The sequence below is a fragment of the Doryrhamphus excisus genome, linkage group LG11 (genome assembly GCF_037039965.1).
Source record: "Doryrhamphus excisus strain RoL-2023G ecotype Guam linkage group LG11, RoL_Dexc_Guam_v1.1, whole genome shotgun sequence".
Taxonomy (NCBI): Eukaryota; Metazoa; Chordata; class Actinopteri; order Syngnathiformes; family Syngnathidae; genus Doryrhamphus; species Doryrhamphus excisus.
The window spans coordinates 15,130,195-15,156,137 of NC_136367.1; the positions used below are offsets into that span (position 1 = coordinate 15,130,195).

Here is a 25,943-nt window from a genome sequence, read left to right on the forward strand (position 1 = left end):
GGAATAAAATACCAAGTGTATTGGGTGCAGGAAGCATCTCGACAAGGTGACACAATCCTTGACAAAGTGGTGGAATGTCGACACAAAGTTAGTATGTACGGTAAAGCCACTTGTTTTGACTCCATGACTGACAATGTTGAACTAAGAGCAGTCGATATCACAGCTACAATACTACGATATACTGCATTCGGTTCCCAAAGTGGAGTACATCAATTGACATTGTACGGAAATAAAAATGAAAAAAACTATTAACACTCATAATTACGAGTGTGTCTGAATGCCTCTCCCGGCACAAGGAGATGGGAGCTTCATGTGCTTCTTGTCAACAAATGAGGAAGTTGTCAAATTATTTCATGCATTAAGAGTTTTTCATGTTAAAGATTTAATTTTATTGGTGTTCCAATTGATCCCTGCCTGTCACTGTGAGTGGAGATTCACCCCAAAATGAGTATGTAGTTTTGTATTTCTATATACTAGTATATACTAGTATACTACTTAAAGTTGGGACACCATGGGAAGATTCCATTCAGATAGCGGACATAAAATACTCAACAAGCAGGATCGAAACTAGTACACTGTTATTACTTATTTACTTATCTTTTTTTAAGCATGGTGCATTCAGGTGCATCACATAACTCCACGGCAGGAGTTGCCGCTGCATTCAAGGACATTTGAATCACAGCAAACGCACCACACATGCCTGTAACATTTTATTGGTGTTCCAGTTGATCCCTGCCTGTCACTGTGAGTGGAGATTCGCCCCTATTAAGAAGGGGGTGGTGGTTCTTTTAGAGTTGGGACACCATGGGAAGATTCCATTCAGATAGCGGACACTACATATTCAACAAGCAGGATCGAAACTAGCACACTGCTATTACTTCTGGGCTATCTTTTTTTAAGCATGGTGCCTTCAGGTGCATCACATAACTCCACGGCAGGAGTTGCCGATGCATTCAAGGACATTTGAATCACAGCAAACGCACCCACACATGCCTGTAATAACTATGAAAATGAATGAAGCCATGAATTATGTTCAATATTTCAAGTTAATTAATGAATTTCAGTGAATTCGGTTAGTTTTGAAGTGTGCAGGAGTTGGGGGTACATAGCTTCGGGTGAAATGCCAGAAGGGGTACGTGATTGTAAAACATTTAGGAACCACCGAAGCAAGTCTGTAAATCCCGACTCTTAATTTATGCGTTTCCTCATGTATTTATTTATTGTGCTTCAACAGTAAGACACACTTCCTGTGTCTCATACAAACAACTTACATAATAAATAATGACTGGAATATGGTTGAAGTGATTGAAGGAATGTCAAATTGTTTTCCAGCATCTTAAAAGTGCTTCAATAACATCATAGTAATTATTTATGGTGCTGAGAATGTATGGATTCTACACACAAAATATATACCAAAAGAAGTACAACTACTGCAGTCACTTTGACTGAGACTATAAATAATATATGCAAAATATTAATTGACAGATTCAGTCAAATGTCTTGAGATAATACCAAAGCCAAAGGGTGGCAACCCCCCGGACCCCCAGGCATAAACACTGACCAGGAAGTAGAATCTCTCTAGCAAAAGAGAGAGTATGGCACGGTCTATGATCTGGAATACTTCCATGGCGGGGCTACATGTTCCTCGGAATATTGTAGGACATGGTGAGTGGTGGCGCGCTGGGTACCGTGACTGAGGCGGTGGAGCTGATTTCGTTGGGGTACGGCTGCAGGCCCATCTGCTTGTTGTGGTGCAGCTTGTGGACCACGATTCGGCAGAAGTCGTCGTCGTGCCGGTGACAGTTGTCCAGGAGCTGGCGGACCTTGGCGGCACGGGTCGGCTGGTTGACCACCAGTTCGTAATCCTCAGGCATTAGCATGGAGCGGGCCAGCAGGGCGTCCAAGCTCTGATTGAGGCAGGCCTCCGTCATCTGGGCGACGATCTCTTCGCGACGTGTTGCAATCCACTGACCGACGGTGCCCTGCGAGGGTGACGAGCACCGCAAGGGAGGAGAATCATCTGTAGGGGAGAAGATGGGGGGGAAGGTTGATCGGAAAATGTGGAAAAACAAGCAAACATTTGATAGCAGCAACATTTCATGCACCTTGTTGATGATTCTTTGCACAGTTTGCACTAAGTGTGAGGGCTTGCAGCTGCGTCTCACCCTCTGATGGAGGCAGGTCGGGTTTCAGAGATGTGTTCAAATAACTCATGGGCCTGGCGCTCTGGAAGCCATTTAGATTGTTGACAACACAGGGGTCCTTCAGCGACTCGGGGGGCTCCAGTGTATGAAAAATGGCAGATGCCAGGGGACCCTCTGCAGTGGGAACAAATGCATGAATTAAATGTGCAAAAGCAGAGCTAGATAATTGAGTGTGATGTTACCTTCAGGAGGTTCCGTGTTGCTGCTGGTGAGGGTGCCTGGCAGCGATACGTCCGTTTCCTGGGAGGAGCAAGAGCCTGAGGTGGAGCTCTCCTACGATACAACAGTGATTAAATTGCAGGAGTAATTTTACAAGAATAAAGTCAAAAAGTTGTAATCTCATGAGAATATTGTGGTAATATTATGAATAAATAATGTCATTTTAGTCACATAAAGTTGAAATATTTAAGAAAAAAGAAAAATAAAAAAAATTAATGAAAGTTGCAGTTAAGTCAAAATGTTATCGGAATAAAGTCCAAATTGCAAGAAGAAAGTTGAAATAGTAAATATATAAAAAAAAAAAATACAATAAAAAAATGAAAATAAAACAGCAGAAATGTAAAAAAAAATGTAGTCCTCCTTCACTACATCCATAAACCTCCTCTTTGGTCTTCCTCTATGGCTCCTACCTGGCAGCTCTAAACGTAGCATCCTTCTACCAATATATTCACTATCTCTCCTCTGGACATGTCCCAACCATCTCAGTCTGGCCTACAGGACTTTATCTCCAAGGTCTCAAACATGTAATGTCCCTCTGATGTACTCCTTCCTGATCCTATCCATCCTGGTCACTCCCAATGAGAACCTCAGTCTTTCCTGTCCTTTCCTGTCTTTTCCTCAGTGGCACTGTCTCTAGACCAAACAACACTGCAGTAGCAGAGTTCCAAAATATGGGAATAAGTCATCTTAAACCACTGTATGATTTTGTACTTATTAACATATGCTATACACAGGAGGAGCCACACTGACCGGCCATGGGTGGGCCACGTCCTTAAGCGCTGCCAAAGTTCCGTCCTCAGACGTCTTTTCGCTCACTGGCTGTGCTGAGCAACAGTTGGATCTTTGAGCCAGCTGTGGATGAAACGGAAGAGGAGAATATGTCACAACAATCAAACACTTTACATTTGTTCACTTCCTGCTTTCCTAATATAGTTTATAAATATAGTTTAATAATATAGTTTTTTTTTGTCCCGTACCAAAGTAGGAGGTGATATGAGCATCCAATGACATAATGTGTACCATAGTAAGTGTCAATATAGTGATATATATAGCACATCATGACTGGTTCAAGACTCTTCATCCTTGTATTTAGCAAACATCAACTGCTTGTATTGTTTCTTGAATTGGCTCATCGTTGTGCATTGTTTGAGGTCCTTACTCAATCCATTCCATAGTTTGATTCCACATACTGAAATGCTATGGCTTTTTAACGTAGTCCTAGCATAGAAGTGTTTCAAATGTACTTCTTCCCTGAGATCATATTTCTCCTCTCTTGTAGAGAAGCATTGGATGACATTTTTAGGTAATTGGTTAAATAATAATTGTTACAAGATATTTCAAATGCCCTAGATCGCAAAGTTCAACATGTTTTTCCAGATTTAAAATGCAAGTGCCAACTAATGTGGGTATTTGTTTGCCATGCATAGAAGGAAATACAACTTCCTCCTCCCGAATCAAAACTGTTCCATGCCCATTCACACATGCTGTGCATACATACTACGTACGTAGGCCAAAAGAGGAAGGGCATGTTCAGGGGAAATGATGAAGTCATGACCTGTCATCCAATTTCATTCCCAGATGACAAATACGTCACATTTTCCTGTCTCTCACCTTCCGAGGGACTTTCTCAATGATTGGATGACACAGGTCATCCGATGGCAATATCATATGTTTAAGTTCAATTCCCCAAAATGTCACAACGTCAAGGTTGTTTAATCACAAAATATATATTAAAAAGAAAAGAAAAGCCCCAGACTGACCTTTGACCTTTTGATCTCTAGCACTGCTTCCAGAAAATCTATTTCGTTGAACTTCCTCACCATGGGCTCCAGCTCCATCAGACACTCTGAAATAGCAGTATAATATAGCAGTATAATACAGCAGTATAGCAGTATATATATAATAGTAGTATGTTTCCTGTCATCAAACTCAGCAATGTGCTCTTATGTACAGTATATCTTTTCAATAGACTTTATTGTACAGTGTCAATCAGGGGCGCCCAAACTTTTTCATACCGACTGTTTGGATCAGAAACAGGAAGTCCATGGAAGTCCATGGAAGTCCATGGAAGTCCATGGAAGTCCATGGAAGTCCATGGAAGTCCATGGAAGTCCATGGAAACACTGCACAAAGAGGTGCACATTCTGAGAGAGTCTACAACTCAAAACAAAGAGCTGAAAATTAGCATAATAGGTCTCCTTTAATAGTTTTTTTTCTCCTTCCATTAGTTCCACACAGCAGACAAGTGTGTTTAGGCTTTGACCTGCTCACATAGTGTTATCGGCTGCAGTAGTACTAGTAGTATTCAGTTCTGAGAGCGTTACCCAATATCATGAGAGTCTTTTGTGTGCACGTGCATACGCTTACTAAGAAAAGAAGGTCGTTCATCAGGGTTAGTGGCCCAGCCGCAGGTCATTAAGCCAACAAGGGTATCTCTGCCGGGGATTTGATCGGACAGACTAGCCAGGCTTGTGTCAGGACGCATCCCACGGAGAACGTTGAACATGATCTTCATGGGGTTGGTCACTTCTGACACACACACACACAAACACACACAGGTTAGTTGAGACAAAATTCACACAAACAAATGATCTAGATCAGGGGTCTCAAACACGCGGCTCGTGGGCCAAATGTGGCCCGCAGGACACTAGTTTGAGGCCCCTCGTCTTGATATGAAAGTTTAATGTTAGTGCGGCCCGCGCAAGTTTGATATGGATGCTGTATGGTATCATGTACCCAGAAAAAAATATTACGTTTGATTAATGTTCATGTTAAAGGTTAAATAACTGTTAAAAATAGTTATCCTCCCTATCCGTGTGGAAGTGGTAAGTTTTTGGCTATTTAAGTTTATAGGAAATAACTTGAAGGCTACCGTTTAGGTCGCTAGCTCTCTAGTTTGCGAGTTAGCATGTGTCTCAATGCTTTGTTCATTTTAATCTGAAAAAAAATAATTTGTCTACCCACCAACTATATGTGTTTTCTTAAGTTTTTATTATTTGCCGTTTTATTATTATTATTATTATTATTATTATTATATGTATTTATTACTGATTGATTTTCTTTATTCTTGATTTGTTTATTTATTTTTCATCTTATATTGTGCAGAAAAATAAAAATTAAGATATTTGAGAACAGTGGAATGTTTTATCAGAGCTTTTCTTGTAGAAAATCGAAACCAAAGCAAAGTTTGTTCATTTTTCTGTTTTTAATAAATGCGTTTTTCTGGGGTTTTTGGGGGGGGGGGAAACTTGATGCGGCCCAGTCTTGCCCAGACCTTAGCTCCAGTGGCCCCCGAGTACATCGAGTTTGAGATCCCTGATCTAGATGAAACCATGAAGAATTGCAGTAGAAGGTACCTTCATATGGAATTTGTCTGGAAAGCACCTCCCACATAATGATGGCATAACTATAAAAGAAAGAGGTAAACGGTCAGACAACAAATAAAGTGAAGTGACAACCACATTTACTAAAGAAGTTCCCTTTCTGAGAGAAATGTACAGTTAGCACTTTTACTTCATTTATCATCAATGTTTGGATCATGTATACAAAACCAGTCTAACGTGTATTTAAAGATCTCGTGGTAAAAGATCTCGATGTCATATTTTCGACCATCCCTTAGTACGAGGCTCGGTGTCTCACCTATACATATCATGCTTCACGTCAGCCCGGTGGCTTTTGGAATGCTCGTACTCCTCAGGCGGCATGTAGATCACCGTGCCGCCAATTTCTGAGGGTTTAGAGCCAGACCCTTTACTGACAGACAGCTGGCGCCACTTGGAAAGGCCAAAATCTGCAATCTAGGCAGAAGATCAGAAATAGAGTTAGAGAATAGAATAGAACACTGGTGTGGCCTGGTAACTTGAACAAGTGGATCTCGATGGCACATTACTGTCTCTGTCAATCATGGCACCATCAAACAAGGTCAAAAGTCAGGTTATGTGTTCATTTAGCCTTTTATTCATCATTTATATGCATTTGTAATTCATTCAAAACTATGGAAAATCTCAACTACAATCTAAAATTCATACAAAAAAAAATGCTTCTGCTAAGCCCAATGCCAATTAAAGAGCACAACCCCCCCCCCCCCCCCCCACACACACACATTATAAAGTGTATATTGCATAAAATTGTATTTTGTATTAACTGTCACATATAAACATAAAACACTGACTCTCCACTCACCTTAACATGAAATTCACTGTCCAAAAGAATATTTTGTGTCTTCAGGTCATGGTGCAAAAGGGGCGGGTTCATGTTGTGAAGGAAGTTGACTCCCAAGGCGATCTCATACAGGATCCTCAGCCTCAAAGGCCAGCCGAGCACAGGGTACACTTCCTTCTGCAGGCACATGTGACACACTTATTATAGCATGTGGGCAATCACCTTGTATAATATTTGTCCACTTTTCCTGGTTTGGCTTAAAGTTTCACTAGAAAGTTCAAGAAATCCCCCAATAGTCAGCTTTTCCTTCGACAAAGAATTTCTGCATTGTGTTAGGTGAGGCATTCAAGGACGGCAGAGCGAGATAGAGATCTTAGAGTGAAGTATTTAACTGAAAGTATGTTTGTGGCCAACAGGAGTGACACATTGTCACGTCATCAGGTGACTTGCAATTTAAGAAAACAGTACATTCTTTCCAGTAAACTCTTCTATTTGACGTCAAATATGACACTTGATTATGCAAAACACAAGTTCATTCATTCATTTTATACCCCTTGTCCTAATGAGGGTCGCGGCCGTGCTGGAGCCTATTCCAGCTGTCTTACATTCATACCTATGGACAATTTGGAGTCGCCAATTAACCTAGCATGTTTTTGGAATGTGGGAGGAAACCGGAGTACCCGGACAGGAAACCGGAGTACCCGGACAAAACCCATGCATGCACGAGGAGAACATGCAAACTCCACACAGAGATGGCCGAGGATGGAATTGAACCAGGGTCTCCTAGCCATGTGGCCTCCTCGCTAACCACTCATGCAGCCAATACACAAGTTACTATATTAAATATATACAATATATCTCTCTTGAAAGTAAGAAACTTAAATAATACATTTACATGATAATTTACATTTTTGTGACAGCGATGTACGGCTCCAACTTGCAATTCTTTTCTTGCTGGTCCATAATTGTGCTATAAATTATTGGCGATATTTTTGAGCTTTTTTTTTTAGACCGTTTAATCAATGCATTGTTCCTGTGTGAGTCACAGAAATGGACTTCTGGATCGTAGGAGGTGACCAATTCCCACACACAATCTGTGAATAAAAACAGACACAGACAGCGTGTACTTTACATTTACAGAAACTGTACAGCAAAGCATGCTGGGAAACACTACACTATAGACTGTCTCTGTTGAGAAAAAAAAATGTCCCTTAATTTGACTGTACAACCAATGCGTCCACACAGTAGAGTAGAGTTATTGTTGTCCAAAGCCAAAGCTGATGTGTGTGAATATCGTCAAAAACAGTGATGAAAACCCTTGTCTACAGAGATGGCATGGTGCTGATGATGAAAAATGGCTACCTCGTGCAGCAGTTGGTCCAGGGAGCCGTTGCTCATGAATTCTGTCACGATACAAAAGAACTCTGGCTCGTTGCAGATGCCAAAGATTTGGATGATGTAGTTGAACCGGGCTTTGTGGAGAACCTCTGCCTCCTTCAGAAGACACTTCCTCTCTCTGAAACAGAGCCACAAAACATCAGTTAATTGTATCAACAGTTGTTGTTAGGTTAGGGTTGTCAGTAAAAGGACATTGTTGTCTATGGTGGTTGACTGTGTGGGTTCAGACCCCATTTGTACGCTCCCCTGAGCAGGATGCGTCATTGAAAAATGGAAGGATGGGTGGTTATAAGACTGCGGTTATATTGATATTATCCTTGCCAAAACATTAATATAATAATTTGGGGAATTTCACGTCCAATTATTGTTGACTAAGGGCTAAAATCAGTATGTCTTTGTACGCTAAATCCATTAAATTGCAATCAACTTATTAGCAACTGCAACCAATCATTATCACCTTGTACTTTGGTATGTGACAAAAAATAAATAAAACAAAAACAAAACAAAAATAATTATTTATTCATTCATTCATTTTCTACTGCTTTTTCCTCATGAGGGTCACGGGGGTGCTGGAGCCTATCCCAGCTGTCTTCGGGCGAGAGGCGGGGTACACCCTGGACTGGTGGCCAGCCAATCACAGGGCACACAAAAATAATTACTAAATACTAAATAACAAAATAATTCATTCATTCGTTTTCTACCGCTTATCTTCACAAGGGTCGCGGGGGTGCTGGAGCCTATCCCAGCTGTCTTCGGGCAAGAGGCGGGGTACACCCTGGACTGGTCGCCAGCCAATCACAGGGCACACAAAAATAATTACTAAATAACAAAATAATTACTAAATTAAAAAAAATAAAAAACTGTAAATTATATTAGAAAGGCAGGAAGTGAACAAATGTAACAGTTACTGATCGTAAAAGTACCAGATGGAGGGGTAGGATTTAATAAGCTTTGCTTCTTCCTACTCCTTTTGGACATGTGGAACTGTGAACTGATTATGTGATGCATTCAATTGTAATCTGATGCATGTTCAAATGAAATTAAACCATTAACATTACCATTATTCGGTGCGAAAATATTGTACCTTTCACCAAAGGGAGAGTCCAACTTCAGACACTTGATGGCCACGGTGGTCCTCCAATCGGAGTGTTGAGCTTTGAAAACGGTACCGAATCCCCCCCTACTCAGATAGTACAAGTCAGTGAGCTTCTGGTAAGGTATCACCGACAAGGTGCTCGTCAGACAGCCAACGTTCACGCAGCCTGTAGCCGCATGTGGCTCCATTGCCGTCCGTCTGACTTTTGCCCAATCTGTTCCGTTTGACTCGCCAGTAAAAATAAAAAGCAGAAGTGTTCTTTTCAAACAGCACAAGGAGGAGGAGGCGGAGCAGAAGCGGCCAGTTTCACACGCGTGGCATCGTCATGTCGCTCAATGCTAGCAAGCCAAGCTAACAACTACGGGGGAGAGGGCAGTAGGGAGTAAGCAATAGTTATCCTTGGAACACGCCACACGTGGGCATTCTTTGTTTTTTTTATGCCATAAAATAAACTCGGCCGCTGCTCAACAATCTGACAATTTAATTTAGGCCGACATGACAACAGGGATGCGGAACACAGCTGACGGTTGAGGCAGGCTGGTTTGTTATTGCTCGTGACGTCACGCTCCAGGTTTGGGTTAAGATGCCTTCCATGTCGTCGGATTCAGAACATTCAGTCAGGCTGCTGACTACCGTATGTGCGTAATTTTAGAGTGTCTCTGTCATTAAGGACAATGAAAGAAAAGCTTTGCAATATTTAATTTTCTCAATTGTATTTTAAAATTCGTATGATTATTTTTTTCCACGTGAAATTTATCAACGGCTTGTGAAACTGTTATTTCCCAACCGTGGGGATTTCCATTAAGCCCACATTGTACTGATGTCACTTGTATGAGAGTGAAAATGAAAATAGAAACCGCAGTTCACGCAGCACCTCCATATGAATCTTGTGTTTTCTGGAAATTCTAACCGATTCATTTATTTTAAAATTGATACAAAATGCTTTAATTTGACAAGGAGGAACGGACAGGACACACTCCCTGTGAAGTACACAGTGTTGACAAATCATTTACCACTTTACTGCTGCTTATATACAGTGTGTTCCACACAACCTGCCTTGTGGTTCTTGGTGATCCAAGTAGGAATCATTCGTGAACTCCCACCAAGACTCCCACAGATGATCGTCAGCGTTGAGTCAGGTTTTTTCCCCGTACATTTTGACATCTCATCTCTTCAGAGGGCTTCCTGGGTGAGAGGAGATGGACCCTGTGGGGATCCAACGAGCGATGACGCCAAGAGTAGAGGAGATGTGAGGGTTGGCTTGTTGCCACCTTTGGAAGGTGAAGGGATCCTTGGAGATAGGTGGCCGGAGAGACCTTTCACCTTGACACTGCAGGGCCATGAGACCCTGGAAGAGAGGGCAAAGTTCACGGTAATATAATTAATATGCAGCCCTACTTGACTAAACATTATGAATAATGACACATAGTGCTTACAGAGTGACATAAATGCTTACATAACTCACACTCAAAAGTACATACAGTATAACAATTTAGTGTGCCCTTTGTGCCGTAGGTTTACAAGATTCTGGTCAATGGAAGTCAAGGGACCAGCTGGATGATTTTTCGAAGATACACAGACTTCTGCCGGCTCCAAAATAAGGTGATGACTTGTCACACACGGTAAAAGAACCTTATTACATTGAGTAAACAATCAAAAATATTGAAAAATGTCAGTCAAATTGCTCGAGCAAAACAATAAATGCACACATTAATACAATCATGATCATTTCCGTAAGTTGGAGTAATCGGTGAGGCCATACACAAACCAAATTCACGTGAAGGAAACACCAACAGTTGCCAAAGATGATATGTGTGAATATCTTGTTTTGGCTAAAACATAAAGATAATAGGTCTGCTTTCATGGATGACTAAGGAAATTAAAAAATATTAACTTTTGAGAGGCTGAAATTAGACAGTTACATATTTCAATTAAATATAAAAGATTAATCCATTACTAAAATAGTTGTTGATTAATTGGGTAATCGATTAATCATCGATTGTAATCTTATGAGAAACAAAACAATGAATAAAGTTGTCATTTTTTGAAAATTACAAGAATAAAGTCCAAATATTATGGAATATTATGACATAAAGAAAATTTACACGGCTGAAGTTGGGATGAAGAAGAAAAACAATACAAAAAACAGCAGAAATGAAAAAAAACAGCTGTAATATTTGTCAAAATATGAAAAGCAAAAGTGGAAAAATGTTGAAATTGTAATAATTTCATAGAGTTGACATTTTTTTAGATGTCGGAATACTATGATAAACAAACAAAACAAAGTTGTAATTAAAAAAACGAGGTTACAGAAAAAGTTATAATATGGCAATAAGGTCAAAATATTATAGTAAAAACATAATTTTATGCACTCTTTTTCCTCCCTGATCCCTTTCAATGACTACTTTGTTGCAGCTAAAGGATTTGTTCCCTCGCGTTCACTTAGTTCTACCTCCAAAGCGTTGGTTCAAAGACAACTATGACGAGGAGTTTCTGGCAGAGAGGCAAACCGCTCTTCAAGAGTTTCTACACAACATGACGCACCACAAAAATCTCATCAGCAGGTACTGTGGTGAAAGAACAGACTGGCATTGATCCATTGTAGTCGAACGGTTCCCTTGTGTGTTCCCAGTGATGTTGTCAAGCAGTTTCTGTGTATGAGCGACCCGCCGGGCCCATTTGACAGTGTGGAAGAAAGCAGGGTTAGTTTTATTTGTATAATCCCTTTCAAAATATACAGTAATGTTGTTTTTATTCAGGTCTACATTGTGATTTATGTTACTGTTCATATCTGTGAAATCATCTAAATGTTTCTAATTGTATTAGTACATGTTTATTAGCATTTTCCGCCCCAAAATTGTTAGACTATAAGTCAATGAAGAAGAAAATGCATAAGTAACTGATTCATTATTGACATGCATTAGTTCCAGGTTTTCATAAAAGACTTGAATTGGAGACATGTGCATTAAACTATCATTTTTTTTCAACTTTGTCTGTATATGTTTAGACTTTCTGTGAGACGCTGGAGGAGACCAACCACCGTCTACAAAGGGAACTCATGGAAAAACAAAGAGATGTTGACAATTTGACGCAGATTCTGAATGAAAGGGAGAACTACATCAACCGTCTGATGAGCAAAGTCAAATGTGTTTCCCTTCTGACAAAATCATAATCATATCCTTCTTTCATCCAGTCACTTTTTTGTGTTATAAAACAACTCGAGCCCCAGTAATTCAGTATTTCCACCATTGTTATTGGTCCTTTGCCTTTTTCACATGTGAAAAACATCCGCTCACCTTCACTTGCCACTGATGTCCTCTAAATGGCGCCACGGTTCAAGACAGCGAACATACTTCCTCTTAGTGTACGTCACTCTTAATAAAATATCAGTCATTACCAGTGTTCATCACCAGTAGTTACTTTCCCCACACAAAACACAAAACTTCATAAATGTAAGTACTTTTTTGACAAGCCTTCATATATCCGGGTACAAAATGTCACCACGACCTCTCACGTGCATCACTCGGTCTATTGGAGGAACGAAGCAATCAGGTACGTGTTGCCACACGGACGAATATTACATTGCTCTGCCAGTCTTTACACTACGGACAGTCGTCAATTACATAATATTTGCCGAAAATTATTAATAAATGTTAATATTAAAAAAAACGTGATATTAGAAAATTTCTGATAGCACACCTGACGATTTATCACGGTACACTATTGTGCCACTACACAGTGTTTGAAAATCACTGGTGGAGAGGATGCAGGGAGCAGAGATGGGAAACTCAATTCTTTTTATTGACTCGACTTCTCATGAATGACTCATTGAAGTGAATCGAGTACTTGATTCACTCAAGTAACAGACTGTACGCGTAGAAATCTACATGACTCGGGTTCTCAATTCACTTCGTCGGGGACTCACCCCAATCGCTCCAGCGGTAGTTCCCCCTCACTGTGTCCAGACTGCTTGTACTAGGGACCGTCAATAAATTACTATTCCTTAAAAGTCAAAATCACACCAAAAATTGATCTATAACCATGTCATATGATGACTCAAGAATTCCTCATTCAAAACAGTACTTATGGGAAGAGAAATTATTAAATTAAAAAATGTCTATTCGATTCCTGCCTTGGCCATCACTGTGTGGAATTTGCATGTTCTCCCCGTGCATGCTTGGGTTTTCTCCAGGTACTCCAGTTTCCAAATTGTCTATAGGTATGAATGTGAGTGTGAATGGTTGTTTGTCTATATGTGCCCTGTGATTGGCTGGCCACCAGTCCAGGGTGGACCCCGCCTCTCGCCCGAAGACAGCTGGGATAGGCTCCAGCACCCCCTTGTGAGGATAAGTGGTAGAAAATGAATGAAGTATACATTTTCCTTGTTGTGTGCGGCATTTTTGCTCTGATTTCACTTGATGTCTACGCTTGTTTGCCCCCCCCCCATCTGATTAACCCAGGATGGCTGCGCCCGAATGTGACATCACATGCAACCCGGCAATTATCCCATGTGGCATGTTGTAAAGCTGCTTATTAAGTTATACAGTTATGGTCAGTAAAATTGTCTAGACAAATGTTTTGAGGAGCAGCTGGAGGGGACAAGTACAGTACATGTGTTGTTTTGACAGAGCAGCCACCTCAAGCTAATCAACATCTGGGTTTTAGTAGTTTGGCGCGCCTCACTTTTTTGGCCATCAGATTCCAGGGAACATTTTCTAAACATTTTCTTTCACTTCATTTCAGATGAATAAGCGAAACAAACGTGGCACGTCATCTTTATGAAAAGGAACAATGATGTTACAGTTTACTATGAAAATATTCAATTTGTTAATATTGAATTCTATACATCGTTAAAATTAAAAAAAAATGTCCTCAAACTAATTTTTGTTTTGTCTCTCATTATGTCTTTCTTTAATATATCAACTTTTTTCACATAATATTTTGACTTTATTCCCATAATATAACTTTTTTGCCAACCTAATGTTCCAACAATTACATGTTATTTTTTTTACTTTCTTTTATGAATTTTTTAAAATAATATTTCAACTTTCGTCTCATAATTACAACTTTTACTCCCATAAAAATTATTTTAAATATTTTTTTAGAACATGATTTTCTAAAAAAACAACTTTATTTGTTGTTTTGTTTGTGTCTCGTAATATTACTCATTTTAAAAAATCATTAAAAAAAAGTCTTTTAAAAGTCTTTTTAAAGCCTTTTTAGTCTTTAAAAAAATATTTCACCCAATTCAATCCAACGCACAGCATCATCTCCCGACAGTGGCGGATTACTATCACTGCCCTCCTCCCCTGAACAACAGAGCAAGTCATTCCCCATCATTATATATTGTTATTATTTATTATGGATTATTGCACTACAAATTTGACTTCAAGACTTAGCGTATTCAATGAAATGGGTCTTTAACGACATGGCATGCATGTCGTACAGGGGAGAGCCTCATAAGAAAAATATTAAAGCAGCTTTTACATACAGTAACAAAAGAAAATAGGACGGACATATGTTTTTGACAGGTGATGAACTGTTCTTTTGGACTTGGTGTTCCTTCTTTTAAATCATTTATATTATCATTTATATGGTTTTGGCTGCCTTGGCCTTGGTTGTTACATTGTACATTGTGCTGTTGTATTATTCTGTACAGTATTCCATACAAACAGGGGGTGTATGTTGTTAAAAGGCATATGATATTTTGTATCCATACATCATCAAAGCATTTCCAGATGCTCTAAACCAGTCCTGATGATCAACAGTACGGTAAGTTGCCAATAAAGATCGCAATCTCCATATAAAGCTCAAAGTTTAGAGGATAAATTGCCCCACTGGGAAGGTTTGGTGTCGGTTTCCTGCAAGCCTACTGAGCTTCACTCATTTGAGTGAAAAAAAAAAAAACTTGCTTGCTTTTGTTTCTGTTTTACCAGCACTGGATCCAAAGTCATCCCAACTCTGATGGAGAACGTTGCGGTCAGCGCTCAATGAACTGCATTTGACACCTGTGTTATAATTAAAAGCATACCCTGCAAGTTAAGTCCAATTAATTCTCCAAGTAGATGTCAATGTGCATATTAAAAATATGTGCAAAAAAAAAAACAAAACACATGAATGCATTTCCAAGCTGTGTTGCGACATCTCACCATTTAAACAGTACAAAAACGCTCACAGAGAACGCGACGGGATACTGGAAAATCAAAGATGCTTTGTCAGTGAGGGTGGCTATGCTGGATTGATTGTTCAGACTTCAAAGGTGAGAATCATTGTCTTGTTTTATTTTAGCTGGAGCTTAAATGGAAACGGTTGCTTGAATTCATTGCAAACCAAATCGGATGCATATGCGCCATTTGATTGCAATGATTCAAAGATGCTTTGCTGCTTCATTAAAAGACATCATGCAGAGATGCTCATGTGTGATTGTAAATACTTCCAACATAAGCGACCAATTTCCTTTTTTTTTTTTTTTTTTTCTCCATAAACACAAGATGATGTTCATTGAACACTGAATATAAGTCAAGCGGAAAGAGGTATGTACTGTACATCCCTCGTTTACGGCAGTTAATTGCTTCCAGACCCGACGGCGACAAGTGAATTTTGGAGCAGTGGGATTCAATTATTCATTCATACCGCTTTTCCTCACAAGGGTCGCGGAGGGGGTGCTGGAGCCTATCCCAGCTGTCTTTGGGCGAGAGGCGGGGTACACCCTGGACTGGTCACCAGCCAATCACAGGGCACATTAATGAAGATACTGTACATGGTATGCTTTTTTTCTCCGTATTCTGGAGAGGAAAGCCCGCTGGTTAGCTGAATCGCTAATTCAGGAAGAGGATAGTGGTTTTCGTCGAACTGTGGATCAACTGCATAGGAGTTTGAACAAAGTCGGGAGTATGGGGTACTGGACCACCTAATTCAGGCGCTTCGCTTGAAAAAAATGCTTTCAAAAATACATATTTTGAATGTATTTGTCAAACTTAAGGCTTTTCCCTCAGAAAGTTTCACATTTTGCCCTTTTCATCGTCTAACTCTTCGGTGGTGAGCCTCAGCAGTGTGCCGGGGCAAGTGCAGCACATCGGCTATGCAGTCCTGAGGGATTTAATAATAATAATAATAATAATAATAATAATAATAATAATAATGGATTTGAGAGCTCTTTTCAAGGCACCAAGAGTCACACTGAATTGAACCCATTATTTCCACCTACAAGCTCTCCGATCACCACCAAATATTGGTACAGCTGTGTGGACAACACTGGAGGTAAGGTGGGCGTGTGCCTTGCCCAGGGATACAACAACAGTGACTGGGTGGAGGGAGCGAGGATCGAACTGCCAACCTCCTGAGCTACTGCCGCTCCCTTATTTTCAAATGCAAATGTTGACCGGTATGATTTAGATTTAAAAGTATTTAAAAGTATTTTTCAATCAAAATGGATGTGATATATGATACTGCTCTTGTATTGGAATAGCTAATGTTGTATAAAGTCCAAGGCTGTCAAAGGATTGCAATTTTATAAATCAGTTTTCAATTGAATTAATTATGATTAATCACAATGTTACACTATGTCTAAAATATGCCTTTTTTTCCCTGTATTTCACTTAAATTGAGATAAATGACAGTGCAGGATTATATACATTTGTATGAAAATGTATAGAGATGGCACACACGTCTGAAAATCTGTTGAACTAACACTGCTTTTTTAAATAGAACAATAATTGAGTCAGACTTTAACTGTTATTATGAGCAAAGAGGGGCTGCGTTCAAGGACACCACGTAATTAAAGTCAATACAATTTTTGAATGAATTTTATGAGCTTTCCGAACATTCATTTATTCTATGAAAGCTGTCTTCGGACTAAAGGCGGGGTCCACCCTGGACTGGTCGCCAGCCAATCACAGGGCACATATAGACAAACAACCATTCACACTCACATTCATACCTATGGACAATTTGGAGTCGCCAATTAACCTAGCATGTTTTTGGAATGTGGGAAGAAAACGGAGTACCTGGAAAAAACTCAACACAAACTCAAAACATGCAAACTCCACACAGAGATGGCCGAGGGTGGAATTGAACTCGGGTCTCCTAGCTGTGATGTCTGCGCGCTAACCACTCGAACACCGTGCAGCCTCTTTCTGAACATACTTATCAAATTATACGTCCGCATTAAGAGTTACAAAGCGAGTGATAAGAATATCTACTTATCTATTCAGACCACACATATAGTAAAAGAATAAAAAACGCTACTGTGATGTCCAAAGTGTTCATGAACGCATCTCGCGGTCTGACGAATGGACTAGAGACGTGTTAGTTTGGAGTTGGAGATACATATTTAGCGTTGTAATCGCACGGCTCCTGACGTATCCAGGTCAGAATAAACAGAGAATAAACATCATAACAGAAAACCATGGCTTGAGTTAATTATAAAATGTAACATAATTAATTCGATTAATTATTTGGTAATCTTTTTCCTTTAAAGTCAGTAGCTTGCTTCTCATTCCGCATGTTACCAGGGCAACCAAGTGTCCTTGACTGCATCATCCGTCAGTAGTTCAAGCAGGTGGGCGGAGCCTACCGAGTACACTTAAGTCAAAGCAGAGTGTAATCTTCTCAGATTAGTAGGACTCTTGATCAAGTGAGCCACAGCGAGAAGAAAATGTGAGTCTTGGCTGCTCGTTTTCCCTTCACAGTTTTGCAATCGGCGGTGGCGGCAGTGAGCGACTGTTTTCATTCACAGATCTCTCTCTCTCTCTCTCTCTCTCCATCATCTCTCCATCATGACCAAGATGAAGCTGACAGGGAAACTGTTTTGCCTGTTGCTGCTCGTCATCCATCTCTGCTGCATTGTGGACACCAACAATGTGGGGCGGAGTTATAATGACACAGGTGAGAAGTTCATACTTGGAGTGTTAGGTTATGTCGGTCGGTTGCCCGTGCATCTTTGAAGAAAACATTTGCATGTTGGTTGTATTATGAAAAAAAAAACAGGCATTTTTATGGGGATCAAAAAAGGAAGAAAAATGAAGCAGTAAGCATACTGAAGCACGTTGAAGCGAGTTGAAGTTACTCCCTACATTTTTGGCCAGGATTGCATGTGTGCTGCAGACAGCACAACGATTCATAATACGGCTAATGTAAACAAAGCAAATACATATGTTTTACACATGGACTCTCTCTTTAGTGGGCCACTCGCTGAAATAGAAAAATACCCGCAACAGCAACAATTGATACATCAGCAGAAATGTGACAAGAATACTGTCATATGAAATGAGAAAAGTCATAATTTTGGTCATAATTTTACAAGAATAAATAGAAAAATAGTAGTATAAATATTGTTAAATATTTATTGTTAAATATTTACATAAATAGTAAAGAAAAACAATATTATTTTGCAAGAAAAATAAAGTTTTAATGGAAAACTAGATTGTGGAAAAAGTAGATGATTTCACATAATACTACTAATGATTAATAATTCATAATTAATATTAATATTATTGTAAATTTTAAAAGTAATACATTTATAATAATGTTTTCTTAGAATAAAGTTGTAAACTTTACAAGAATAATGTTGGAAATATGTATCCAAATATGTATCCATACATTTACGAGAATAAAGAAAAAATAGAAAAAAAGAAAAAATTACTAGAACAAAGTTGTACATGTATAGGTCATAAATATGTGAGAAAAAGTCATAGTTTTTAAATAATAAACAAGAAAAAGGTCATAATTTTATGATTTTTTTGTAATTTTATGAGAATAAAGTCATAAACAAGAATAACATCAAAAATTTGTCAGAGAAAATATCACAAATTTACAAGAATAAATCCGCACATTTATGAGAAAAATATCACAAATTTACAAAAATAAATCCGAACATTTACAGGAAAAATATCACAAATTTACACGAATAAATCCGAATATTTACGAGAAAAATATCACAAATTTACAAGAATAAATCTGAACATTTACGAGAAAAATATCACAAATTTACAAGAATAAATCCGAACATTTACGAGAAAAAAATATCACAAATTTACAAGAATAAATCTGAACATTTATGACGAAAAAAAAGTAATAATTTTATAATTTTATGAGTATAAAGTCTGGAATTTACAAGAACAATGTTGTGCATTTACGAGAATACAGATGTAATAAAGTCAGAAACTTGTGAGAAAAAAACGTGTAATATTATGAGAACAAAGTTGTACATTTACGCTAATAAAGTCGTAAAAAGTCGTATCATGACAAAAAGTACAACATTTTGCAGGTGCTTTTATGGAATCAAATAAAGGAAGAAATGAGTCTATGGCTGTATGTTTCCACCAGAGCATATATAGACTATTAGAAGCGCAGTGTATACAGTAGGTCTTTCCATGGGAATGTCATACTCTTTGCCACTCCTCAGTCACAGCACCAAGACAGCCGAGCCAAGAATAAACACGGACAAGAGAAATACAACTGTTCTCTGAAACAGTAAAAGTAACTTATTGCTTGTTGAAAGATTTTGCTGACAGGTTTATCAGGACTTGTTATCTGACTCACTCTTCTCTGTCTTCGCTGAAACCTTTTATGGAGGGGGGGGGCTCAATCCACTCTAAAATAGACTAAGTGACGTCCATTGAATGAACAAGAATTCGGTCTCAGTCCGACATATCATTTCTGTCCCCCTGCGGCATTGTATTTGCATATTTGTTGGCATTCCGGAGTCAAAGTTGACTCCATATGCAACCGTTTTAGGAAGTACAGCATCACAAAAATTATTTGTCTAATGATAATAATTGTGAAAATCGACATCTGTTGAGCCTAAAGCCAGGGTTGCCAGTACTACAAATATGGCTACAAAAAAATTCAATTTTCAAGCATAAAAATGGCTAAATAAACTAAATAAATGAATTTAAATACAAATATGAAGACAGGCGCATCCTAATTGTGAATGTAGTACTGTACATTGGTCACTAGGTGACGCTGTTGGGTGAGCCAAGGGCCAGACACACACAACCCAGGGTTTTATTTACGTCTTAAATGGCTCATTTACTTTTATTACGTCTACTATATTGGTTATACGAGTGTAAAGCCATTTAAAGCCGCCATTACAATACATTGATGAGACAATCCCGTATGCTGTGTTATCTTATTTATGTCTTATATGTTTTTTTTCTCAATTATATCTACTATACTGTAGAATACAAATGTAAAGGGGCCCTTGTAATGTTAAAAAAACATATAGAACATCACAAACAGGTTTTCTATGCCATAACTGCAAAAATATTCTATTTGTTAATATAGGATGAGTAAACAGACGACTAAAAAGCCTTGCTAAAACCACTTTATTTTCAATATTTATCTACATGTCCACTAGATACATGGTTGTAAACACTGAACTTTGAACGTGAATTATTCATATTTATACTGTGTGAATTGAAGTTTGAACTAGTTCCTGAGAACTGTGAACTTGCACAACACTAGCCACGTATACATGGACCCAAATATTCTTACAAAATAAAATATATAGCTATATAAAAAAATGCCCCGAGTGTAATTGTAAAATATGAGCAAGATTGAATTTGATCATTTCCTGTTTACATTTCAGCGCATGCTCAGATATGACGTAACACGCAGCTCGAGACCTTCCTCAGTTTTAAACTTGTGTGGGGAGGACAAATAGCTACTGGACAATTTGGAAAGTAGGAAGATCCACTGACCTGATTTGCTTGGTTCTTCCCCGGTGTCCGACCAGGAACTAGACGGTTGGGGGGGGGGGCGTTTTGTCGAGCTTTCCTCCGTTCTTTGAGAATCCGTAGTGTTTCCAAACATACCACGTTAAATATAGAAACTTCCTCGCTGCTGCTAGCTAGGAACTAGCTTTATCCATGCTGTTTTACTAGTAGTTGTATGTGCCTCGCGGCTTCCGTTTGTATTCAATACAAACCGCCAAATCATGGTGGTGCATTCATGGTACCTGGGGAACAGCATATGGGGTGAAGTTGAACATTAATAAAAACGCGCTTGTATCGGATTTTACCGATACCCACAAACGCATCGCGATGAGTCTCGATTTCACTCATTGCATCCATACCCTGTGAATGAGCATCGCGCGCATGCGCATGGATGTATTGTTTAATATCGATGATTTTCCACACCCTTAGTATCCAAACATCTATCTGACTGGATAGCAGGTATCCTGGAAAGCTCAGTTATTTGAAGAGTCCTTGAAGAGAGACTTTAAATTGTTAAGAGATAATGATTATTTACAGTAATGTACTGTAGAGTCATGTTATTTACAAAATCATGCATCAAAGTCTTACCTCTGATCACAGTCACCAAGGAACCGGAGCCAAAAAGGCTCTTGTCTTGTCATGTCATCTTATCTGAAGTTGCATCAAATCCAGGTTTAAAGTACATTACCAGTGATGATACTGGTGGTGAGGTAGTGTGGCGTGGGAAAGGAGTGACACAGGCCGGGGCTCAGTAAACCCCAGGGGCCACCAGGTTGCCAGACGCAAAACAGAGCAGTTGAAGGTCACCTTTACATGGCTGTACAATTCTTATAAACTTTATTATTGTAAAATTATGATGAAATTAACTGGAATATTTCATATAGTTAAGAGATTTATGTAAGATTTATGTGACATTGGAGTGAAATGTTCCTTTTTGCTTAGAAGAGGCCAATGGAAGGTGAATCCCAGTGAATGGCGTGTTATAACAGTAACTACCGGTTGAAATGGTCAAGTTTGTTTTTGCTTTCCAGAACATCATTTGTTCACTCTCTTGTATCCCCTGATCATCACAAAGCCGGACGCACCTCTGTGGGCTGATCCAGGGTCAAGGCCTTTATATCAGGAGGAGGTGGCGTCTGCCAAGGTTGGAGAAGTCCAAGATAAATTCTTAGGTTGCTACAGAAAATATCCAAGGAGACTGCTGTCTACTAAGTGAGGGAGATGATAGCTGCTTCTCGTGTTGGGTGGTCTTGGACATGCTCCGGGGACATACAACACTAGTATGTCCAGAAGATCGGAAAGTCAAAGTCAATACATTTTTCCATTAAAAAAAATAATATAAATACAATCAATATGTTCCAGAAAGCCACTAATGGTAACACAAATCACATTTTTATATGCTAGTTTTACAATTATAGTTATACACACAGAAAACAATTCAAAATACATATAATTTGTTATGAAATGATTGCTGTTTCATGGTTGAATACAGCCTATTATTAATAAAAATAATACAATTTAAGGCCATTGTACATATTCTTGGCCTAAATGAAGCTTTTACAAGCATAAAAATACAAATATTATGTTTCGTCTGCCTTCAAGTTTTGAACATGGCTGAAAATGTACATGTTTTTACTAAATTTACATACAAAAATCATACATTTCTGAGTCATACGCTTACAAGAATATGATCATAAATTTGTGAGGGGAAAAAAGTCTTAAATTTACAAGCATAAAGATGTAACTTGAAAAAAAAAAAGTCTTAATTTTACAACAAATAAAGCAGCAACTTTAGCAGAATAAAGTCGTAAACGTATGAGGATAAAAAAGTTATTACACTACCAGTACAAAGTTGTACATTTATGACAATAAAGTCGTAAACTTATGAGAAAAATGTTGTACATTTAGAAGAGTAAATTGTATATGACAAAAATTAAATATACATTATGTCGTAAATTTACAAGGATTAATTTTTATTTTTCAAAAAAAAATTGTAATTTTCCGAGAATCGCAAGAAATGTCGTACATTTATGAGATTAAAACAAGGAAAAAAGTTGTAATATTACAAGAACAAAATTGTATGTTTACGATTATAAAGTCGTAAATTTGTAAATAAAAAATAAATTAAAAGTTTGTTTTTTACTTTCTAAGAAAAAAGTTGTAAATTTACAAGAATAAGGTCATCCATGTGTAAGGAAAAAAAGACAATTTCCCAAGGATAAATCCATACATTTACGACAAAAATTGTCGTAATTTTAACAATATTGTACATTTATGAGAATAAACCTTAAACATGAAGCGAATAAAGTCAGACACTTACGAGAAAAAAAGTAATATTACAAGAACAAACTTGTACATTTAGGATAATAAAGTCGTAAATAAAAAAAATGTAAAAGTACATTTATGAGAAAAGAGTCATAAATTTACAAGAATAAGGTCATAAATATGTGACAAAAAAGTCATAAATTGACAATCACACACAAAAAAAGTCATAATTTTACCTTTTTAAAATTTTACTAGAAAAAGTTGTACCCTAACAAAAACGTCAGAAATTTGTGAGGAACAAAAAAAAAATCACAAGTTTACAAGAATACATTCATAAATTTTAGAGAAAAAAAGTCATAATTTTATGGGAATAAAGTCTGGAATTTACAAGAACAATGTTGTACATTTATGAGAATAAAGCGGTAACATTACGAGGAAAAAAAGTCTGAAACTTACAAGTAAAAAGTTGTAATATTACGAGAACAAATTTGTACTTTCATGATAATAAAGTCGTTCATTTACAAAAAAAGACATAAATTTACAAAAAAAAATTACATTTATGAGAAGAGTCATAATGCGAACCAAGGTTCCACTGTATGTCACTCGTTTTCTACCGCTTATCCTCATGAGGGTCGGGATGGGTGCTGGAGCCTATCCCAGCTGTCTTGGGGCGAGAGGCGGGGGTGCACCCTGGACTGGTGGCCAGCCAATCACAGGGTACATATAGACAAACAACCATTCACACTCACATTCATACCTATGGACAATTGGGAGTCAACATTTAACCTAGCATGTTTTTGCACGTGGACAACATGCAAACTCCAAGGGTGGAATTGAACACGGGTCTCCTAGCTGTGGGGCCTGCATGCTAACCACCTTACCACCGTGCAGCCCTGTTATGAAGTCATTAAAAAAATATTAGTTTTGTATAACAAGCGACCGTTGATATGAAACAAAAAACGATCCAACTGTTCCGGACTTTGCTTTGTGCACTGTAGCTGCAGTTGGCAGAGAAACAGGCTATTCCCTCCATCCAGCCATTCTCGATATTGCCAAAGTGAGCTGAAACCTATCCCAAATTATGTCTGGCAAGAAGATGGGCACACCATGAACTGGTTATGGACTATTCACACTATTTTTTTGTGTTTTGTGTTAAAGTGTAAAAAAAAAAAAAGTGAAATATGGAAAATAAACACTGCCTTTTTTCAATTCAATCTTAGTTGGGAGCCAAATGAAGACCAGACGGCTATTTGCAAGACAAAAGACCTCAAGGCCAGTGGAGAATCCCTTTCCTGTAGGTTTTTGTTCATTTCTTCAACTTAAATTATAATTTTCCATCTGTTTCCAGATTATTTATTTTCACATTGAGAATCCAGTAGATTGTTGCTTAATGTGGATTCATGTAGATCTTCCTCCAGCTGCATGAACTATAACACACATAAATGGCGTCAACATGTAGCACAACAGCACATCAGCGGGCGTTTATAACGTCTAACATAAGCCTTATTAATGTTATGCAATGTGCAACGCAATTTTTTGTGATTCCAGAAAGGCAAGCCTGAGGACGCCGCCCCCGTGCGTCGCTGCAGCCCCCTGCGGGAGAGCTGCTCCGCCCACATGCCGTGCTGTGACCCCTGCTCTTCCTGCCGCTGTCGATTATTCAACATGGTCTGCCACTGCTGGAGGGTGAATACTTCCTGTTTGAAGGGGAGGAAAACCCCACGGATGCGTATCGGCATCGGCACCATGTAGTCATATGGCGCATATACTGTATACTGTACACACGTCTTGGGTTTTTTTTTACCTGTGTTGTCTACGATAATGTGTGCCTGTTTTAAAAGAAATGTATAAAAATGATAGAAATTCCTATACAGTCGTTTTTTGCGGTTAATCACGTCTGTGAATTTCTGTCACGTAGGATTCCTTATGTCAAAAAAAATTCTACACACCAATGGAGCCCTCTACACATGAAATAGCACCCCTATAGTCACCTTTACACTCATATTACCTGAAATAGTAGTACACAATAATTCTTCTGACTGTCTTATATATGTATTTTAGTTCATTTTGCATTAAATATGTTTTAGTATGCTTAACCTTGACGAATAAATACGCCCAAATGTTAATGTTATAGTGCATATGTTATAGTTTACTGTAAGAGAGTGTTGGTTTGTCCCGCTGTTGAATTATCATTCATAAATGTTTATGTTTTGTGGTAAATACACAAATGTAGCAATATTTGAGTCATCTTCATCCTTGGTATATTCTCATTACACATTTACATGTCAAATATTGTTATTTACTGCAGTTTTGATATTTAATGTATTTGAAGTAACATATTGTAATTATTTGCATGCATGCAGTTATGTTCCTCATCATTTCCTGAATAGAATGCCTTAACAAACGTCTCTAAAATAGACATTGATGATGTGTATTAATTCATTCTAAAAAGATTTTCATACTTATTTTAAACCTGTATTTTATGGAAATGACTGGAAAGGTTAGCACGCAAGCCAGGCGGCTAGGAGACACAAGTTCGATTCCACCCTGGGCCATCTCTGTGTGGAGTTTGCATGTGATGTAAGACAATATCATGAAGCGGCTGCACGGCGGCCGTGTGGTTAGCGCGCAGACCTCACAGCTAAGAGACCCGAGTTCAATTCCACCCTCGGCTATCTCTGTGTGGAGTTTGCATGTTCTCCCCGTGCATGTGTGGGGTTTTCTCCGGCTACTCCAGTTTCCTCCCACATTCCAAAAACGTGCTAGGTTAATTAGCGACTCCAAATTGTCCATAAGTATGAATGTGAGTGTGAATGGTTGTTTGTCTATATGTGCCCTGTGATTGGCTGGTAGTAAACTGCTGAGCCAGCATTAGCAGTGTGG

General features: G+C 38.5%; 3 protein-coding genes across 6 annotated transcripts; 2 read left to right on the forward strand and 1 right to left on the reverse strand.

The window, feature by feature from the left end:
• Window positions 1-760: 760 nt before the first annotated feature.
• Window positions 761-20,831, reverse strand: ripk2 (receptor-interacting serine-threonine kinase 2). Of its 3 annotated transcripts, none has more exons than XM_058081896.2 (12): window positions 20,781-20,831; window positions 9,067-10,426; window positions 7,947-8,100; window positions 6,606-6,761; window positions 6,063-6,220; window positions 5,780-5,829; window positions 4,791-4,952; window positions 4,184-4,269; window positions 3,174-3,275; window positions 2,387-2,477; window positions 2,106-2,318; window positions 761-2,020 (listed from the first exon to the last, which is right to left on the reverse strand). In XM_058081896.2, the coding sequence occupies exons 2-12, from the start codon at window positions 9,264-9,266 to the stop codon at window positions 1,635-1,637; spliced, it is 1,758 nt and encodes a 585-aa protein (XP_057937879.2). In that variant the 5' UTR covers window positions 9,267-10,426; window positions 20,781-20,831; the 3' UTR covers window positions 761-1,634. The 3 variants fall into 3 exon arrangements, with proteins under 3 accessions (XP_057937879.2, XP_057937869.2, XP_057937907.2); XM_058081886.2 differs by lacking the exon at window positions 20,781-20,831 and adding an exon at window positions 12,375-12,579; XM_058081924.2 differs by lacking the exon at window positions 20,781-20,831 and adding an exon at window positions 12,375-12,578 and having other exon boundaries at window positions 765-2,020; window positions 2,166-2,318.
• Window positions 9,829-12,250, forward strand: LOC131135713 (sorting nexin-16-like). Its single transcript, XM_058081943.2, has 5 exons — window positions 9,829-10,450; window positions 10,594-10,680; window positions 11,494-11,642; window positions 11,711-11,780; window positions 12,086-12,250. Exons 1-5 carry the CDS (start codon window positions 9,959-9,961, stop codon window positions 12,248-12,250), a joined length of 963 nt encoding a protein of 320 aa, XP_057937926.2. The 5' UTR covers window positions 9,829-9,958.
• On the forward strand, window positions 17,703-25,654 carry LOC131135719 (uncharacterized). 2 transcript variants are annotated; one of them, XM_058081971.2, is made up of 4 exons: window positions 17,703-17,736; window positions 17,865-17,964; window positions 24,281-24,354; window positions 24,609-25,654. In XM_058081971.2, the coding sequence occupies exons 2-4, from the start codon at window positions 17,865-17,867 to the stop codon at window positions 24,810-24,812; spliced, it is 378 nt and encodes a 125-aa protein (XP_057937954.2). In that variant the 5' UTR covers window positions 17,703-17,736; the 3' UTR covers window positions 24,813-25,654. The 2 variants fall into 2 exon arrangements, with proteins under 2 accessions (XP_057937954.2, XP_057937936.2); XM_058081953.2 differs by lacking the exon at window positions 17,703-17,736 and having other exon boundaries at window positions 17,797-17,964.
• The last annotated feature ends 289 nt before the right edge of the window (window positions 25,655-25,943 follow it).

What these genes read in the sequence shown, in the direction of transcription:
- ripk2 (XM_058081896.2), bottom strand. Translation starts at nt 9,266, where the DNA reads ATGGAGCCACATGCGGCTACAGGCTGCGTGAACGTTGGCTGTCTGACG. An exon ending in GACTCTCCCTTTGGTGAAAG is followed by an intron (nt 8,101 to 9,066) that starts GTACAATATTTT and finishes GCTCTGTTTCAG; the next exon opens with AGAGAGGAAGTGTCTTCTGA. An exon ending in TAGAGATCAAAAGGTCAAAG is followed by an intron (nt 3,276 to 4,183) that starts GTCAGTCTGGGG and finishes TTTCATCCACAG; the next exon opens with CTGGCTCAAAGATCCAACTG.
- LOC131135713 (XM_058081943.2), top strand. Translation starts at nt 9,959, where the DNA reads ATGAATCTTGTGTTTTCTGGAAATTCTAACCGATTCATTTATTTTAAA. An exon ending in TCTGCCGGCTCCAAAATAAG is followed by an intron (nt 10,681 to 11,493) that starts GTGATGACTTGT and finishes ACTTTGTTGCAG; the next exon opens with CTAAAGGATTTGTTCCCTCG. An exon ending in ACAGTGTGGAAGAAAGCAGG is followed by an intron (nt 11,781 to 12,085) that starts GTTAGTTTTATT and finishes GTATATGTTTAG; the next exon opens with ACTTTCTGTGAGACGCTGGA.
- LOC131135719 (XM_058081953.2), top strand. Translation starts at nt 17,856, where the DNA reads ATGACCAAGATGAAGCTGACAGGGAAACTGTTTTGCCTGTTGCTGCTC. An exon ending in GCGGAGTTATAATGACACAG is followed by an intron (nt 17,965 to 24,280) that starts GTGAGAAGTTCA and finishes ATTCAATCTTAG; the next exon opens with TTGGGAGCCAAATGAAGACC. An exon ending in CAGTGGAGAATCCCTTTCCT is followed by an intron (nt 24,355 to 24,608) that starts GTAGGTTTTTGT and finishes TTGTGATTCCAG; the next exon opens with AAAGGCAAGCCTGAGGACGC.